Genomic DNA, 18,349 nt, shown 5'->3' on the forward strand with positions numbered 1-18,349 from the left:
ACTGGTCCATGCCTACTAGGGGTTTCAAAACCCTGTTAGAGAAAGAAGATAGTAACTCACCAAGAATAACTGCAATGATGGTCGTTGAGAAGTAATAGATAACAGCCCGAAGACCTATCTTTCCTGACACCTCAGAGTCAAGGGCTGCAACACCTGTTAACAACAAGCCCATCATCAAACATAAAGACATATCCTCACCGGCCACTTTATTAGGTACATCTGTTCAACTGCTCATTAACGCAAATGTTGAATCAGCCAATCACATGGCAGCAATTCAATGTATTTAGGCATGTAGATATGGCCAAGACGATCTGCTGCAGTGGTGCTGGGCTGGTCTGAGTACGTAATTAAAAAACTGCTGATCTACTGGAATTTTCATGCACAACCATCTCTAGGGTTTACAGAGAATGGTCCAAAATAGAGAAAATATCTAGTGAGCGGCAGTTCTGTGGGCCAAATGCCTTGTTGATGTCAGAGGTGAATGGCCAGACTGGTTCGAGCTGATAGAACAGCAACCATTACTCAACGGTTGCCGGTTACCTCGGTTGTCACTCGTTACAACTGAGGTATGCAGAAGAACAACATGTCGAACCATGAGGCGTATGGGCTACAGCAGCAGAAGACCACACTGGGTGCCACTCCTGTCAGCTAAGAACAGGAAACTGAGGCTACAATTTACACAGGCTCACCAAAATTGGACAATAGAAGATTTGGAAAACTTTACCTGGTCTGATGAATCTCGATTTCTGCTGCAACATTCGGATGGTAGGGTCAGAATTTGGTGTCAACAACATGAAAGCATCCTGCCTTGTACCAGCAGTTCAGGCTGGTGGTGGTGGAATGGTGTGGGGGATATTGTCCTAGCACACTTTGAGCCCATTAGTATCAATTGAGCATTCTGTCAACGCCACAGCCTACCTGAGTATTGTTGCTGACCATGTCCATCCCTTTATGACCACCAGTGATGGCATAGTTACTTTGAAAAAGTAACTTTAATCAAATTACTGATTACCCCTTGAAAAAGTAACTTAGATTACTGGTTACTTGATTTAGAAAGTAACTAAGTTACATTAAAAATAACTTTTTAGTTACTTTCAGCAGCTACTAACAACAACGCTCCGCCACCTGTGAAAATTACATTGAGCTTTGGCAATACTTAATTGTAAGTCATTTTCTAACAACAACGTACAGTATCTCCACTTATAAGGTTGAACTGAAGGGGAGATTGTGTAATTGTTACAACAGTACAAAAAAATAGTAATTTTTGCGTGTTGTAATGTTTGGGTTGTGTTTAAGGGAGGACAGGAGGCGGAAAACTTGTCAGGACGGTCAAAAACACACAACCACACTGGTACTTGTAATTCCACAGTGTTGTCCTTTAATAAACACACTTCACCAACCTTACAAAGCCCGGTTGAACGGCTGCTTATATTATCAAACATGACAATGAGCAGAGTCCAAACAACCCATAACTTTACTAAAAATTAGGGAGCTAACATGTCCATCTCAGTTCATGTGTCCATCTATAGCACGTTTCTACCATGCTCTCTACCGAGAAGCAGTGGTGCATACTCACATCATTAGCGATACTAGAGTATCTTAAAGAGACACTACACAATTACAGCTGTTACAGTGTTTTTGTTATTGTTATTGCACTGTTCATAATAATCTCGATGTTTGCAGTTTGTTGTAGTGCAACATGAAGCTTGATGTCATTCACAGCAAATATATTAACTTGACATTAACAAAAACACAGCGGGACGGATCATCTGGGAAGTGATAGACAAAGAGAGCCTGACTAAAAGAAACTGGAGGTCAGACAAATTCTGGGGTTTACGTCCGCTTATTTCTAAGCCCAAATAAGCAACTTCACATTCAAAAACAAGCCCAAAAGGGCAACCCTTGCTAACAACTTTAGAAAAAAATAAGCCCAAAGCCGCTTATAGTAATCGAACTTGGCGACCGAAACTCAAATTAGTTCCTGTTTTTCCAACGACAAAATGCGCACCTCCCTCCATTGTTGACCTTTCTGGTGCTGATAACTGTCGCATAGAAACGGCGATTACTCCCCAGAGGAAATAAAATAAAATTACAAAAGAAAATAGTAACGCTATTGAAAAAAGAAAAGAAAAATAAAGGGAAATAAAGGATTTACCTCGCTAAAGATGTAACGTTGGTCTGTGTGTCGAAGCGCATGAAATGCATCTTTAGGGTTATTTAATTCTGACTGAAAAAGAAAACAGGGTTGGATCAGCAGATTAACTCCAAATAGGTCTGGTTTTACTTTTTGTTAAGGTGATTAAGGTGTGTACAATCACGAGTATATAAGTAGCTGCGCAAAGGTGTGCCACGTAATTGTGGAACACTTTGGCTCCGATGGAGAATATCGCCAGTGGAAGGATTAAGAAGGAGCATTCCCAGAGACCGCATTGATCCGGGATTTAAAGACAGACATCGTGTCAGAGAGTCTTTTGAGTGGGCATAGTGGACGTTTATTCAAAATAGGGAAATCATGTGTATAAGTTATACATTTACAGAATAAAGATGCTTTCTGTCTATAGAGGTGCATTCATAAAGCGGGCATGGCTCGACTGAAGGATGACAGCAGTTGCATCGGTACCGGTACCACACGGCTTCTTCTTTAAGTTTTGCTCAGAGCTCCGGGATGATCAGTCCAGGCAATCAAACGCTTATAAACCATCATCAACATTTACCAGCAGATCAATATGATCTCTGAACACACTCTCCCTCTGAATCCTTCCATTGGCGATGTTTTCCATCAGAGCCAAAGGGCCCCACATTTACGAGGCTCACCTTTGCGTAGCTACTTATATACGTGTGATTGTATACATACCTTGATCACCTTAAAAATAATCAAACCTGACCTGTTTGGATTTAATCTGCTGATCCAACCCCGTTTTCTTTTTTTACTGAGAAAGAAATTACCAGAAAGATGCATTCCATCCACTTAGGTGCACAGACCAATGAGTTACATCTTTGAGACAAAAACTGCGGAAAAGTACTATTTACATTCGAGTGAGGCTTTCACATCCTTTTATTTTTATTTTCTTTATTTTTTGTGCGTGTTAGGTTATTGTGTGTTGTACAAAAGACTGTTAATTATCTGTTTTCAGACCTCTAGTTTAGTTTTTCTTTATCAAGGTGTTTTAGATGTAATATTTTATTTCCACCACTGGGTGGCTTCTCATTCATATTTGCTACCTCTTGCTTATAGATCTGAGCATTAAGTAGTGCGGTTCTTATGACAGACTTCCTTTATTACCTCTTTCTACTGTGTGCGTCCATTAAATGTAAGTAATACTGTTGGTGATTTAGTTCGGTTTTGTCCTGTTGAATATTATGGTCGTTTGGTGTGATCAGTGATGTCAGTAACGCGTTACTGACGTCCGACCACTTTTTTCAGTAACGAGTAATCTAACGCGTTGCTATTTCATATCCAGTAGTCAGACTACAGTTAGCCTACTTATCAAAATCATTTTGTGTTTCTTTTGGAATTTAAATTTATTTCCTCTACGCATCTTATCGAGTGATCGCCGTTTTTATGTGGCAATATCAGCAGCGACAGAAATGTAAACAATGGAGGAAAGAGGGAAATGCGCATTTTGTTGGTAGAAAAACAGGAACTACTTTGAGTTTCTGTCGCCAACAGTGATGGCATAGTTACTTTGAAAAAGTAACTTTAATCAGATTACTGATTACTCCTTGAAAAAGTAACTTTAATCAGATTACTGATTACTCCTTGAAAAAGTAACTTAGTTAGATTACTGACTACTTGATTTGGAAAGTAAATAAGTTACATTAAAAGTAACTTTTTTAGTTACTTTCAGCAGCTGCTAACAACAACGCTCTGCCTCCTGTGAAAATTGCATTGAGCTTTGCCAGTACTTAATTATAAGCAGTGTTGGGTAAGTTACTTTAAAAATGTAATCCGTTACAGTTACAAGTTACCTTGTTTAAAATGTAATTGTAGTGTAACTTTTTCGATTACTTTCAAAAAGTAATGTAACTAATTACTTTTGATTACTTTGAGGTTTTAATGAGTATTGACCCATGTTCAACATTTAATTTTTGAGAACTGAGTGGGAACCTTAAAAGAGCACTAAGCTGATTGGCAATCAGGAATCAGGCAATTCCTGATTGCCTGTCAGGAATTGCTGACAGGCAATCACAGGAGGTCCACAAGAAGAGATGCCAGCACCAGGCATGTAAGATTTTCTCAGACTCCTCTCATCGGGCCATACTCTTTTCTGCTCCTCCCCCAGGCTCTACCATTTACGCAGTTTGCAGACTAACACAAGCAGGTTCAGAAACCACTTCTTTCCTACAGTGGTCACCTTATTGAACTCTTCCCAAAGACCAATCTTTCCTTCCCCTCTATCCATACCTTACTGTACCATCCCAACATTTGTACAGTGTTCCTCCTCAATTCGCACCTGTATAGCCCTATCTACAGTGGCTCTGCACATACATGCATTTCCCTAGGGGTAATTTATTTATTCTGCTGCACATATCTATCAACCACCTTTCCTTACCCTAGCTGTGAATAACTGCATTTTATCTCTAAATACTGCATGCTGTACAATCTGCACACGTTGCACTTGATTAGATGCCAAACTGCATTTCATTACTTCATACATGTGCAATGACAATGAAGTGCTCTAGTTTAGTAATAAATAAGCAAAGTAAGACTTTTACATCACATTTTATTTTTCTTGATTTTTTCTTTGCACACCCTTGCTTGTAAAATTAAACACGGCACAACACAGTGCATCAAGAATGGTTGTGGTGGTGTGATCCTTGCTTGCTTCAAGGGGGGTTGAGTAGCTGCTGGGGTAGAACTGCCTGCCAGGTCATCTTCCCGAGTATCAGATGGACTAAACGTGCCTTTCAGAAGAACGCCTGGATGCTTCCTCTGAAAAGAGAGAGAGAAAAAAAAGATAGAAGAAAAATATACTATAATTAATAATTATATGTTCAAAGTAGCATTAATTGGGGCCTGTCCATACCAATGCATAAGGAGAGTAGTGACTGACTTGCGAAGCATGTTATAAAATTCCACAAGCTAGTGACTACTATTTAGCTAAGCTTAGCATTGATGCTAATTTTTAGCATCAGAACGCTGGGTCCAAACCGACGGGCACACTTTGGCAGGCCCCAGTTAAATTTCTTCAGGAATTTTCTAGTTTACTTTATGTTCATCATGAAAACCATAACACTAGCACATTGCATACAATGTCTCATGGGAAAGAATAGATTCCAACGTTTGTCATGCATCAACACCAAACAGTCAAATATTCTTAAAACAATACGCTTCGTCTATCAGTGAGTTGCACTTACCTCTAAATGTTTCCTCAGGTTTGACATAGATTGCTTCGACGTGGACAAGTTCTTGATAGCCGGCAAACACTTCTTGCACTGCACGGTTAAATTTGAGCCATTTTCACATATGTAAATGAAATGCTCCTTATATTTCCAGTGCTGGAAGGCTGTCATTTTTGATGCGCTGCTTGAGCTGAAATGGAACCGTTCGCTCGCTTGCTGTTCCTCCAGGAGGCTCCACCAGCACAGGATGGAACATCAGAGTGGCATTGCGGCTGGCAGATATGATAGAGACAAGGAGCCGTAGCGGGAAAAGGCGATATAGGGCGCAAAGCAATAAAAATATCATTACATATTTCGCAAAGGTTTTTGTTCATTTTTTTTTTTAAATGTAACTAAATTTGTAATTCTTAATATTTTCGGAAGTAACTGTAACTGAATTACATATTTTCTCATTGTAACTAATGAATTACAGTTACTCTTTTTTGTAATTAAATTACGTAACGTAGTTACATGTAATCCGTTACTACACAACACTGATTATAAGCTATTTTATAATGGTAACATCAACAATGTGTCTCCACTTATAAGGTTGAACTGAAGAGGAGATTGTTTAATAGTTACAACAGTACAAATAAAAAACGTGATTAATTTGTTTTCCACTGTTGTCTGGAAAACTCTAAGAAGGATTTAAAAGCCCCCACAAATCCCCCCAACCTCCAGGTTGTGCGTTACGGCCCTGCCTTTGGTGTCAAAGCGCAGCGCAGAGCTCGTCCTGCAGCTCCACAACTCAGATGGCTGCACAGATTTGTGACACTTATCTTAATATTAATAATTATAATGGCGTTAAGTTGACATTATAATTATTGGCAACTACGGACATGTTTATCGTGGCTGTTTTCACGTTTATTGCGCTGTTCAAATTAGTCTCGATGTTTGCAGTTTTCTGGAGCGCAACGCGAAGCTCGACGTCATTCAGAGGTAATATATGAACTTGACATTAACAAAGACAAAAAAAAAAAAAAAAAATTGAAAAAAAAAAAACATTAACAAAGACACAGCGGGACGGATCATCCGGGAAATGATGGACAGGGAGAGCCTGACTAAGACTACCTTAATGACGGACCTATTTTTGATTTATTATGAGTCTCTGTTTATTTCCAAGCCCAAATGAGCAACTTCACGTTCAGAAACGAGCCCAAAAAGGCGCAACCCGCCACTTATTAAATTTGCAAGCGACTTAAAACACACAAAAAATCCCAAAGCCGTTTATAATAATTGGACTTGGCGACAGAAACTCAAAATAGTTCCAGATTTTCCACCAACAAAATGCGCATCTCCCTCCATTGTTTACGTTTATGTAGCATAGAGACGTCGGACACTCGACAAGACGCATAGAGGAAATACGATTAAATAACAAAAGAAAATAGTAACGCACAGTAACGCAAAGTGATTTCGATAAGTAGGCTAACTGTAGTCTGACTACTGGATTTGAAATAGCAACGCGTTAGATTACTCGTTACTGAAAAAGTGGTCCGACGTCAGTAACGCGTTACAAAGTAACAAAGTAACGCGTTACTGACATCACTGATCGCCAAGTCCGATTTTTATAAGAGGCTGTGGGCTTTTTTTTATTTTTATTTTTTTAAGTCGCTAGCAAATTTAATGAGTTTTAATGAGGTTGTGCTTTTTTGGGCTCGTTTTTGAACGTGAACTTGCTCATTTGAGCTTGGAAATAAGCAGACATAAACACCAGAATGTGTCTGACCTCCAATTAGTTTAAGTCAGGCTCTCCCTCCCCACCATTTCCCGGATGATCCGTCCCGCTGTGTCTTTGTTAATGTCAAGTTAATATATTACCTGTGAATTACGTCGAGCTATCCAGAAAATTGGAAATGAGTCCGTAAAGTTGTGCAACTAAACGCCATTATAATTATTAATATTAAGATAAGTGTCACAAATCTGTGCAGAAGCCATCTGAATTGTGTAGCCGCAGGAGGAGCGCTGCGCTCTGACACCAAACGCAGGGCCGTAACGCACAACCTGGTTAAAATCCTTCTTAGAGTTTTCCAGAAAATAGTGGACCACACAAAAACATGCACAAATTACTGACGTTTTTTTTTTTTTGTACTGTAACCATTAAAAAATCTCCCCTTCAGTTCAACCTTATAAGTGGAGACACATTGTTGATGTTACCATTATAAAATAGCTTACAATTAAGTATTGGCAAAGATCAATGTAATTTTCACATCGTTGTTGTTAGCAGCTGCTGAAAGTAACTAAAAAAGTTACTTTTAATGTAACTTAGTTACTTTCCAAATCAAGTAGTCAGTAATCTAACTGAGTTACTTTTTCAATGAGTAATCAGTTATTTGATTAAAGTTACATTTTCAAAGTAACTATGCCATCACTGGGTGTGATTTACTCCTATTTTTGAGAGCTAAAATATAGCCGTTTAGCATTAAGCTATTAAGCTCGGTTAATTAGATGCAGCTGTTATTCATGTTACCATTTCCAATTGAAATGCCTTATTTCTCTTGTATGTTTTATCATGTGATGCTATTATTAGCAGGGCTGATTATTATGTATGTGTAATTATTATTTACGTTCTCATATTCAGATATTAACCAGCTGCTAGTTTATAGTAATGTTTAAACACTTTTATTCACTTTGTAGACATTTGGTTTATTTGTGACAGTATTTACAGGCAAGTTCTAATAATTTGTATTTGTTTATCTTTATAGAAAACCACACACACGCTATCACCCACCCAAACGTGCCTGTATATGTATGGAGGAACCTCAAGAGCCAATTAAAGTCAAGCAAAGCTCAATTCTGGACTCAGACATTCTCTTATTTCACTAACTCACCTAAACATATATATCAGCTGTCCTAACCCAACACCCTGGAGTGATTGTTTATCCATATCCAAACCAGCCTCAGTCTTCATTACATCTGTGGATAAATGCGGTTTAGTTTCATCGTTTACGTTTAAATTATAAAATATTAAAACCATGAAAACAACATCAGGTTTGATGCTTTGTGGTCTAATTAACACTGAATGTAGTCAGATTTCAGTGTATTTAGGTGAGTTTTGATGCTTTGTAGTTTTATATTATTTACAGAAAAAGTTAGCATGCCTGCCGCACATTTTCATGCAAGGGAAAAAGTGTGCATTTATGCAAACTTTGACGCAAAGTTCATTTTTATCCTTGCCAACTTGTGCGTAAAAAAGGCGCCGCACATTTTTTTGGTACACACGCTTTATACATGAGGCCCCAGGTCTTTTGTTCAACATTCAATCAAACATTTGTTTCTATTATACCTACTCATATCTATTTTTACATTTGTTTGTTTTATGCAATGCTTTTATGTTTTGCTACAGTTGTTTCTCTTTCCTTTAATGGGCTGATTGCCTTGTGTATAAATGGTGCTACATGTGAAATACTTGCTTTACCTTGCCTTCTAATAGGGTCACACATTTACTGATCATACAAACATTCCGGGAAGGACTTTAGAATTGGCGATGTGCTCTATCTTTCTGGTTTTAGTGAGAACGCAGACAGCAGTGTTCTGGATCAGCTGCAGCTGGAGGATTGATTTTTTTTTAGGCAGACCGGACCTCACTATTGCAGTAATCAATGTGACTAAAGATAAATATCTGGATGAGTTTCTCAAGATCTTGCTGGGACATTAGTCCTTTAATCCTGGAAATGGTAGAAGGCTGAATTTGTAACTGTGTTATGTAGCACACTCAGATTCCAGGCCTGATCACTGGTTTCTAGCTTTAATACCTGAAGCTGTGTGCTGATTCTAGCTCCTTATTCTATAGGTGTAAAGATAACTACCTCAATTGATATTTACTAAAGAATTATAGAAATAAACAGTCAATTAATTTGCAAGAACCATAACATGTTTACCTCACCTCCACCTCTTTTCATCTGAGTGCTAAATCAGGCCAAACTGTGATAACTGTGGTGCTCAAGCAAAAAAGACACCAAGTCTGTCTCCTATTCATAAATAGAAATGTTTCGTGTCCAGCACAGATTATGTTCACAGTAAATGTTAAAAGTAGCTTTTAGTTTCTTCTAAAAACAAACAAGTTGACTTTTTAAAGTCTGTTCATATTTATAACAGAAAAAAAAAATCTGTAAAACCAAGACACTCGCTATTCATAACACATAACCGTCAGTTTACCTGTGATCATACTTGAAATGATGAGTGGAAGGATGACCAGTTTCAACATTCGCATCAGGATCTCTCCTGGGAAGCCGAAATACTGCTTGTGGAGATGGGAGAGGGACGCATACTCCCTCACCACAACGCCCAAACTGATACCTGAAACATCAGATCGATAATTTCTCAGTTTTTCTGACAGCTCATGTTCACCTGAAAAAAACTGCAATGTTTTAATAAAAAACACATTTATTCACCTATGCCAAGTGTGTCAAATTCCAATCCTGTTTCACTTTCTGTTTCCATTTACTAAGCTTGTTCTACAGAGACCTGGTAATGACCCTATTATACGAGCCTGTTCTGTTGAAGCAGAGATGCATTTAAAAGCTGAAGAACACTAGCCTCTGAGAACTGTACCAACAATATGACCACATTTTAAGGTTGTCTGTCCGGTAGACTCAGTTCAATTGGGGCCCAAAATTGCAACAGGTGTTACATTTCAGCTGCTGCGGTTCACTTTCACACTGCACTGTCAAATGAGCCAAAAGTTTTGAAAAACCTGTTTCACCTCCTCGTCTGTATTGGCGCTGCTCTAAGAGTCACTGAATTGACATGAAAATCTTTGAAGACACTAAACAAAACTTCTTACTTTTGTTAGGAAAATGCAAACAAAAATGGAGTGGCGTCATATTTCAGTGGTTGTAGGATTTCTCTTTAGCTGAAAACCACAAGCTATTTCTCCTGCTAGCAATAGATTAGAATGCCCCCTGTGCTGTTATCTGGTTACTATTTCTGGAGTGGTCTCTGGTCTGTTTGGCATTCACATATTCACACCAGAGTTTACTTCAAATGAACAAGACCTAGGTTTGTAGGCGGAGTTTGGTTTTTTAATCCAAATCAGAGTTCAGTTTTGCAATCACACTTCCCCAAAAGAACCAGACTTTCTCGGCAAACAAACTGGAGTTTGATTAAAGCAGACCAAATAGGGTTGGTGCGTGAATGTACCTGAAGAAACCCAGTTCATTCTCGTGATATACAGCAATTAACACTATCCAAATGTGACCTTTTAGGTATCTGGGAATAAAAAAAATACAAAATACAATCTTTTTTCTTGACACAATTAGTAGCATAATATGAATTATTCACATTTGTGCATCAAAACGTATGCCTATACTGTACTCTTAATGGCCTTCAGGGACTGTACTTAAATTATGCTTTTCTAGATGCACTGGCGATGTAAAGTGCTTTTAAGAGTCAAAGTCACCTTTCAGCACACACATTATTACAACAATAGAGTAGAATGCTAGGCCATTCTAGCATTCTAGAATGCCGGACTAGAATTCTAGTCCAGCATTTTAGACTAGACTAGAATGGATTGACAACTTGAGCTTCAGTATCTCAGTCAGTGAGACTAGCAGACAACTGCTCATTGTAGCCACAGCAACCATGAGTGATTTTTACTGAACTCGAAGTAATAATGAAAAGGGTATAAATAAGCTGTGATCAACAACCATAAAAGACATAAAGAAAATGTATGATATTGGATAAATGATTTTTAAACAGAAAATTGGAAATGGTAAAAATATTTTATTTAATTATTGTATATTTATTTGTCTATCTGATTGTGGCCATTCAGCTTCTCATTGTGATTATGTACCAGTTCTGTTGCTTAGCTACATGTTTGATTAATTTCTCTCCGTATCCAGGATCCTTTCAAGTCTGTCAGCAGTATTCTTTCATGCTAAGCTACTGTATCCATTTGTGTCTGTCCAACACTTAACTGGATTTTCAATGAATGGAGTCAATCATGTTGCACAATAGACAGTTCTTAGAAATGCTAAACAGCATATTTTGGTCATATTTTCCTGTGAAGTAACTGTATTACTGATCAAACTTTATTTATAGAGCATGTTTCCAACAACACGGTGTAACGCAAAGTGCTTTAAAGAGGTTAAGAACAACTTTAGAAAGAAATAACAGGACCAGAAAGATTAACTTTAGATGGCAAATTTTTCAGAATATTACAAATATGACTTGGAAAAATATTACAAATTCTTCCAAGTTGGTGTTTTTCATTGCAGCACCTGACTGCAGGTCTGTTCTGATTTTGACTACTTTGCATTATACATGTTGGATCCCTGTGATTTTAACAACCCTGATTACTGTGTAATTATGTCCACTATAATGATTTACTCTAACACCTTTACAACATAACAGTTTCCCCCACCCCCGGCCCAGTCAGGATGACTTCAAACATCAACTATGAGTGGGGTGGATTTTGAAACAACTTTGACCTGAAAAACATATTTGTGTTTACGTTCACAGTTTCTGGGAAAGACATTTCTGATTACGGCTTCAGACGCATTTAAAATGAAGCCGAGGATCAAAATGCTGCTGAACCAATCTGTGCACGGTGTGCTTTCAATGGTTTAGTAAATGAAACAGCCTGGGAGAAATGTCTTGGGTATGAAAAATCAAGGTTAAATAGTAGCAGTGGATCACAAAGTGTATCTCTGCTGTATAAGATCTACAGAAGATTATAATGATCTCACCAGGAATCTTCCCATTTCACAACAACTCATATACAGCATACTGCTCTTAGAATGATCATGAAGCTAACTTCCATCAGACTTGGTGTTAAAAACAATCTGTCCACAGCTAAGCCCAAAACTATTTATTCCCCAAGTAGATTCAGATTTAAAGTCTTCTTTTAGTTTTGCCAACTTGCTTTATTCTGACTGAAGGTAATGTTAATGGCTTAGAGTGGATGTAGCCAAAGTCTTGACTTGAAGCTGATTGAGAATCTGTGGAGAGAGCTAAAGATTAGGGTGATGGTAAAGAGGTGCTCTTGCCTAAATGACTGAGCTCATCACCAGAGATAAATAATCAGAATAGCAGAGAAAACATGCAAAACATGCCTTTGGGAATTTTTGGGGAGGACACACAAAAATGACAGAATGTTCAGAACAATGCTCACAGGAACCTTAAGAGAGTGTAAACGTGAAAACATCTCCACTGTTCTTTGTACACTCCACCAGCTTCCCATTGCTATTATGATCATTTACAAAATTTCCCTGCTCTCTTTTCATTGTCCACATGGTAAAGTACCCTCTTACTTAAAAGATCAATATCCCTCATGCATTCTCTGCTCCTCTTCATATTCCCAGGATTTGCACCCTCCCTCTGCCTCCTCAACTCCACCGACCATACTACAGACTATGTCCTTGTATAGTGCCTTATCAAGTCAAGAGGACTGATACTGATACATTGTTTTATTATCTTTTTTAGAGATGCCTGTCTCATTTCTTATCAGAAACAGGATAAAAAAATCTAAAATAGAAATCTAGCAGTGGGGATAATTGTGATCTTAACTGTGAATAACAGTCTAATATGTTGGTGGTTTAACAGTTTACGAAATCTTGTTCTCATATCACAATGTGATATTTTTGACTAAGGATGCTTTAACAAGATAGAAAACAATTTTGTCTTAGCCCCACACAAATTAACATCTAGGTAAATTTTATCTGAGTTTTTAAAAGCTGTTAACAGCATTTATTATTGTAGCTTAGAATAATAATTACTCATAAATTCCCAACAGAATCCCAGTTACAAAAATCTGACCAAACCTTTAAGTGGGGGTACACCAAAAAAATCGACCCTGATTTCCTTAATTTTGGGAGATCAGCGATCATTTACAAGTGAAATCGATTTTATCCACTGATCTTGACATGACATCTGTTATGAAATGGTGCTGCATAAACTAAATTGAATTAAATCTGATCTTCCTTCACAAAGGTCTGAAAGTCAGCGACTGTCGCTTTCCAGTGTTGTATAAAGTACTGAAATCTCAGAGTCAAGTAAAAGTATAAGTACCTCTCCAAAATATGACTTTAGTAAAAGTCGAAGTCACTGACTGAAATGTTACTTGAGTTAAAGTCTTAAAGTATCTGAAACTTCTTGTACTTACTTTAAAAAATTTATGTACTCAAGTAATGTAATGAAAAGTACAAGTAAAAAGTAAAACAAAGCAAATGCAGTTTGAATGACATTTTTTATATTTTGGTAAACTTGTCAAATACACTTAAAATAATGTACACAACCAAGTGCAGGCAAAATTAAACCTGCTAATAGATATACCTGCAGGCATCATTTAGTTAAGAAAATTAGGTGCTTTACCTATAGCACAAGGTTAACTTAACCTGCTTTACAACTGAACCAGCTTCTTAGTATACCCTCCAGGACAGAAAATACAAAGTTTTTGTAAGCCTTAAGTTTTCCCTTCAAGTAAGGTCAGTGCTGAAAATGAGAAAAATAAATAGTACAGAAAATGCGGCCAACATGAAGAAAAAGAGCTGTTACGATTACTCTACTTCACAAATCAATGAATCAGTCAATCCTACAGTCAGTAGGTGGTGCACACAACTGGTCATTATGCAAAAGAAAAAAAGAACTGGGAGGGAAATGCAGCTTATTGGCATCTGTAAACCTGGTTTTGAACTTGCATGCCTTTCCTATATTCGTTAAATTTAGTCTAAATTGCTATCGCTATGGCTTCTGTCCCCCTTGAACAGAGGAGTCTAGGTAGCCTGCTACAGTTAACATTAGGCCTCAGCTAAATACACCACGTGTGGAACTGAAACAATGCCAAACAAAGTTCATTTATGGTCAAGATTTCACAATACAGTAGTGTCTAGTGACCAAGCTATAGTTACTGAAACAGGAGGATTATAACCATTTCATAAGACGTTACCTCGATGTGTTTCTTCAAGTTGGACGGGGACTTTTTGTAAGATAGAATTTCCACATCTTCGGGCAGGAATAACATAAACTGCATGCGGTACGACGAATCTTTAACACCCACGAAAGAGTGTATTGTGTTTAAATAAGGCCATGGGCTCTCATCACCAGCTGGTGGTTCCCCTGGAGCCGTGTCCGACGTAGTTGCAGTCTGCTGCTGATTGCAAGACTTGCTTTGTGTTTAATGGGAGAAGCGAAACAGGTGTATCCTATTGGTGGTGATGAACAAGCCCAGGCAGGTAGTTCTACCGACTTTGTTCGGTAGCCTGCTTGCTACTTGCTACTTGCTAATCAGTAGGTGGGGTCAAAACACTTGCGTTTCTCTCTCTCGCTTTTTTGTAACGAGTAACTAAACCACACATTGAAAATGTATCGGAGTAAAAGTACGCAATTAAGTTCGGACATATAGTGAAGTAAAAGTGAAAGTCATCAAAAATTTTCATACTCCAGGAAAGTATGAAGTACTCCAAAATATACTTAAGTAAAGTAGTGAAGTATTTTTACTTCGTTACTATACAACACTGTCGCTTTCTGCTCTGCTCGGAGAGAAGCTGACTGACAGACCCGCGCACCAGCTCACGTCTGCATGTAGGCAGTTAATAATTGTCCCATTGTTGCTAACTTTGTCACTATATTTATCAACTTTTCAAACAAAAAAATGGTATTGGCCAAAATTGGAATCAGTAGGTCAGGCTTTTTAAAGATCTGTAATCACCCAAAAAACTGATCAGTGCACCCTTACTTTTAAGAGGGAGTTCAGGTTCACATTTTGACAACAGAAAGAAAAGAGAGAACTGGTGTTTGAATTTAGAACACTGATCATTTATTAACCTTCACATACATTCCATGGAAAAACTTAAATTGCCATAACATTTCATATTGTTTTCTTTCTATGAAAGTTCAAGCCCTACCTATAGTCACATGCTGAGTTAGACATGTTATAAAATACCTGAGCTGAAACATCAAAAAGGCAAAAAGTTATTCCAACTGTCAGTTATAAAGTAGCTGCTGCTCATACCATTTCAAGTCCACCTAGTCTGCTAATTCAGCAGTCAGTTTAAAAGAAGACACTGATTAACCAAACATAGCTTCATTTTTTAACCGTTTCATGTCAATCTAAATAAGTTAAAGCAAAAGTTTAAATATCAGAAATTAACAATGATATCTAAATCTGGCCCTTCACCATCTACATCCAGGCTAGTTCAGAGTACAAGAGAGCTTTAATGCATTTCAGCTTTTTTTTTAATCAGAGAAAATAAGCCCAGAAAGCCAAGAGTTCAATGATTTAAATTAGCCTGGTATTTAATCAGACTGTTTTAATGCTGTATGACTGTTAAAATGAATAGAAAACGGGTCCCTATCTAAATATATAGTTGTAGTATTTTAAAAGAGAGTATTTATTTAGCAGTTGCTCTACTGCACTGGCAGTGGAGCTAATTTTTTCTTAAAGTGCTTTAACACTTTTGTTGTCTTTGAAAACGTTAAGAGCACTTAAGAGTCCCGTAAGCCAATTTTTCCAGGTAAGTTCTAAAGCATTCATTTATTTGTCTGTTGTGTAAACTTTCCCCTGAATAAAGTTTTACATCTGTCTGGAAGTTTTGATTTAATTGACTACTAAGAATTTTTCAAGTGTTTATATTGATGCTCTTATTTTTGAAGTGGGTGGAGACTCTTGCAGCAGTTCCTCTCCTCACATTCTCTCCCTTTTCCCCCATACAATTGATCTCAAACAGGAAACATAGAGGAGCATGTACAGTATTGAACAAGACAAATGTAACGCATTATAGCACATGTAAATTACAATGTTGAAATTAAATTTGGGTTCTGTAGTTTTTCAAGGGTAGATGTAATTTGAATTTAAGTTAAAATTAGCTTCTGCTATATAATTGGTGTGCTTTAACCAAAATATTCATACCCTTCTTTATACTCAGTGGAAAAAATCTTTATTGGCATCACAGCAAGCAAAGTCTTCTTGTAATTACTTGTTTCCACAGGTTTTATAGTGGTTTATTTTGTGGTGACAAAATTCAAATTCAAAAATATTTTATTAATCCCAAAAGGAAATTAATTGTTTTTGTAACTCATTAATTCTTCAAAGAGTGTAGACCGTAAAGGCTGTTGGTAGGAAAGATCTCTTGCAGCAGTCTGTATTACAGTAAATCTGAAGAAGCATTTGACTGAAGGCACTCTGTTTTCCCAAGACAGTTTTGTGAAGAGCATGGTCAGGGTTGTCCATAATTTTCTTGCTTTTATGAAGAATCCTTCTTTGCATCATCATCTGCAGAGGTTCCACAATCGTCCCGAGAACAGAACCAGCCTTCTTCATCAGGCTGTTGAGCCCTTTGAGGTCCCTGGTTCTGATGCTGCTGCCCTAACAGATCATGGCAGAAGAGATGAAGCTCTCAACAACAGACTGATAGAAGATCTGCAGTATCTTGCTGCAAACCTTGAAGGATCTTAGCTTCCTCAAGAAGTACAGTCTGCTCTATTCCTTCACTTCAGTTCAGTCTGGAAATTCATTCCAGACTGAACTGAAGCTTCACTGTTGTGTCTCCAGTACAGTCTGTTGCCCAGATGAACACAGAGGTATTTATTTCCATTAGAAGAAACATCACTTTAAATCTAAATCTATTTAAACCTTTTTGTCTGAACTGCATTTCCACATGTACACAAAGGTCTTGGGTCAAGACCGTGTGTACACACACACACCATTCACGGTTCATAGATTTGGTGAAAACATGAATGAATCAACAATAATGAATTCGATTTTCTCTGACTTACGCAGGCACTAAGTATTTCAGATGAGGAAACATGAGGTACACGTCCACTAATATGAAGCTGTCCCTCAGCTGTTCAAATCCCATTCACAAGATGCTTTGTGTTGGACTGTCACATAAAATCTAAATAAAATACACATGAGAAGTTCCAGAGGTATGAATGCTATATAACATTGTATGAATGAGGGATGCTTTTTTCTGCCAGTCTGATAAATCTAACTAAGTATTGCTGAGATTTGTAATTACAAAAAAAGGACAAAAAATTGCCTTTAGCTGGTGATATTTATGGAGAGCATCCTTGACTGAAGCTCTGCATCATGAGCAATGCGTCCTATGAAAAACAGACAAAGCTAAAATATTCAGCCAAAAACATCCACAGTAGATGTTCTGTTAAGAGACCCTCCATAGCCCACCAACCGCTCTCACCTGAGTCTGGTCACGTTTGACTGAGGCTCATCAAGACACAGGAGAGGCTGTCTCCTCCAGCACCAAACCTGTGGCTGTCTGCCCAGCATGCAGCTACAACAGCTCTGGAGCTGGGTTAGACACATCTCACACACTGAGGACGGTTAGCGGAAATAATGCGTCAGAGTGTGACACACTGACATACAGAACCGTTCACCTACCGATCAGCACCGACAGAACTGTCGCAATAAGCAGCCAGTTCCTCCTCAGTAAGCCTTTCACGTTCACTGCACGTCGCTCCTTGCTGCCCATCATCTCCACAATTCTCCCAGATTTCGTCCAAAATTAAGGAAGGAAATAATGTCAAGAAGAAGGAATGACTCCTGTGGAGACGCAGACTACTCCTGCAGGCTGGCGATCAACAGCACAGACGGCAGAAGAAGAGGAAAAGGAGGAGGGTAGCGAAGGAGCAGTGTTGCTACAGCAGAGGAGGCGGCGGTCTGCTGATGGCGCTGTGAAGGAGGAGACTTGCCCCTCCCCCACTCAAGGTGCTTCTGCCTTTCCCACCTTTATCAGGTTACTCACTTCTGGTCACATAAATATGGACCGGTCCAGAAGCGGTTAGATTTAACTTAACATGGCTGAGGTTTTGGTTTGTTGCAGCACACTGGCAGATTTCAACCCATTCTCACTCCCAACTCGTCATATATTGACGCATCGGACGGTCCGTCCTCGTCACATATTGACGCGCAGGGTACCCCTTTCGCGTCAATATGTGACGTGAGGGGTTTTACCCTATGCCTTACCGTAATTTTTGCCCTAACCCTAACCAAATCGTCGGGTTTTGAAGGTTC

General features: G+C 38.3%; 1 protein-coding gene across 2 annotated transcripts; it reads right to left on the reverse strand.

Moving 5' to 3' along the window:
• Positions 1 to 3,800: 3,800 nt before the first annotated feature.
• On the reverse strand, positions 3,801 to 18,011 carry LOC102222226 (excitatory amino acid transporter 3). 2 transcript variants are annotated; one of them, XM_023346867.1, is made up of 3 exons: positions 17,717 to 18,011; positions 9,538 to 9,678; positions 3,801 to 4,933 (listed from the first exon to the last, which is right to left on the reverse strand). In XM_023346867.1, the coding sequence occupies exons 1-3, from the start codon at positions 17,808 to 17,810 to the stop codon at positions 4,896 to 4,898; spliced, it is 273 nt and encodes a 90-aa protein (XP_023202635.1). In that variant the 5' UTR covers positions 17,811 to 18,011; the 3' UTR covers positions 3,801 to 4,895. The 2 variants fall into 2 exon arrangements, 1 of the variants encoding a protein (XP_023202635.1); XR_002753918.1 differs by lacking the exons at positions 9,538 to 9,678; positions 17,717 to 18,011 and adding an exon at positions 5,359 to 5,721.
• Between the last annotated feature and the right edge of the window lie 338 nt (positions 18,012 to 18,349).

This window comes from Xiphophorus maculatus, chromosome 14 (assembly GCF_002775205.1).
Source record: "Xiphophorus maculatus strain JP 163 A chromosome 14, X_maculatus-5.0-male, whole genome shotgun sequence".
Classification (NCBI taxonomy): Eukaryota; Metazoa; Chordata; class Actinopteri; order Cyprinodontiformes; family Poeciliidae; genus Xiphophorus; species Xiphophorus maculatus.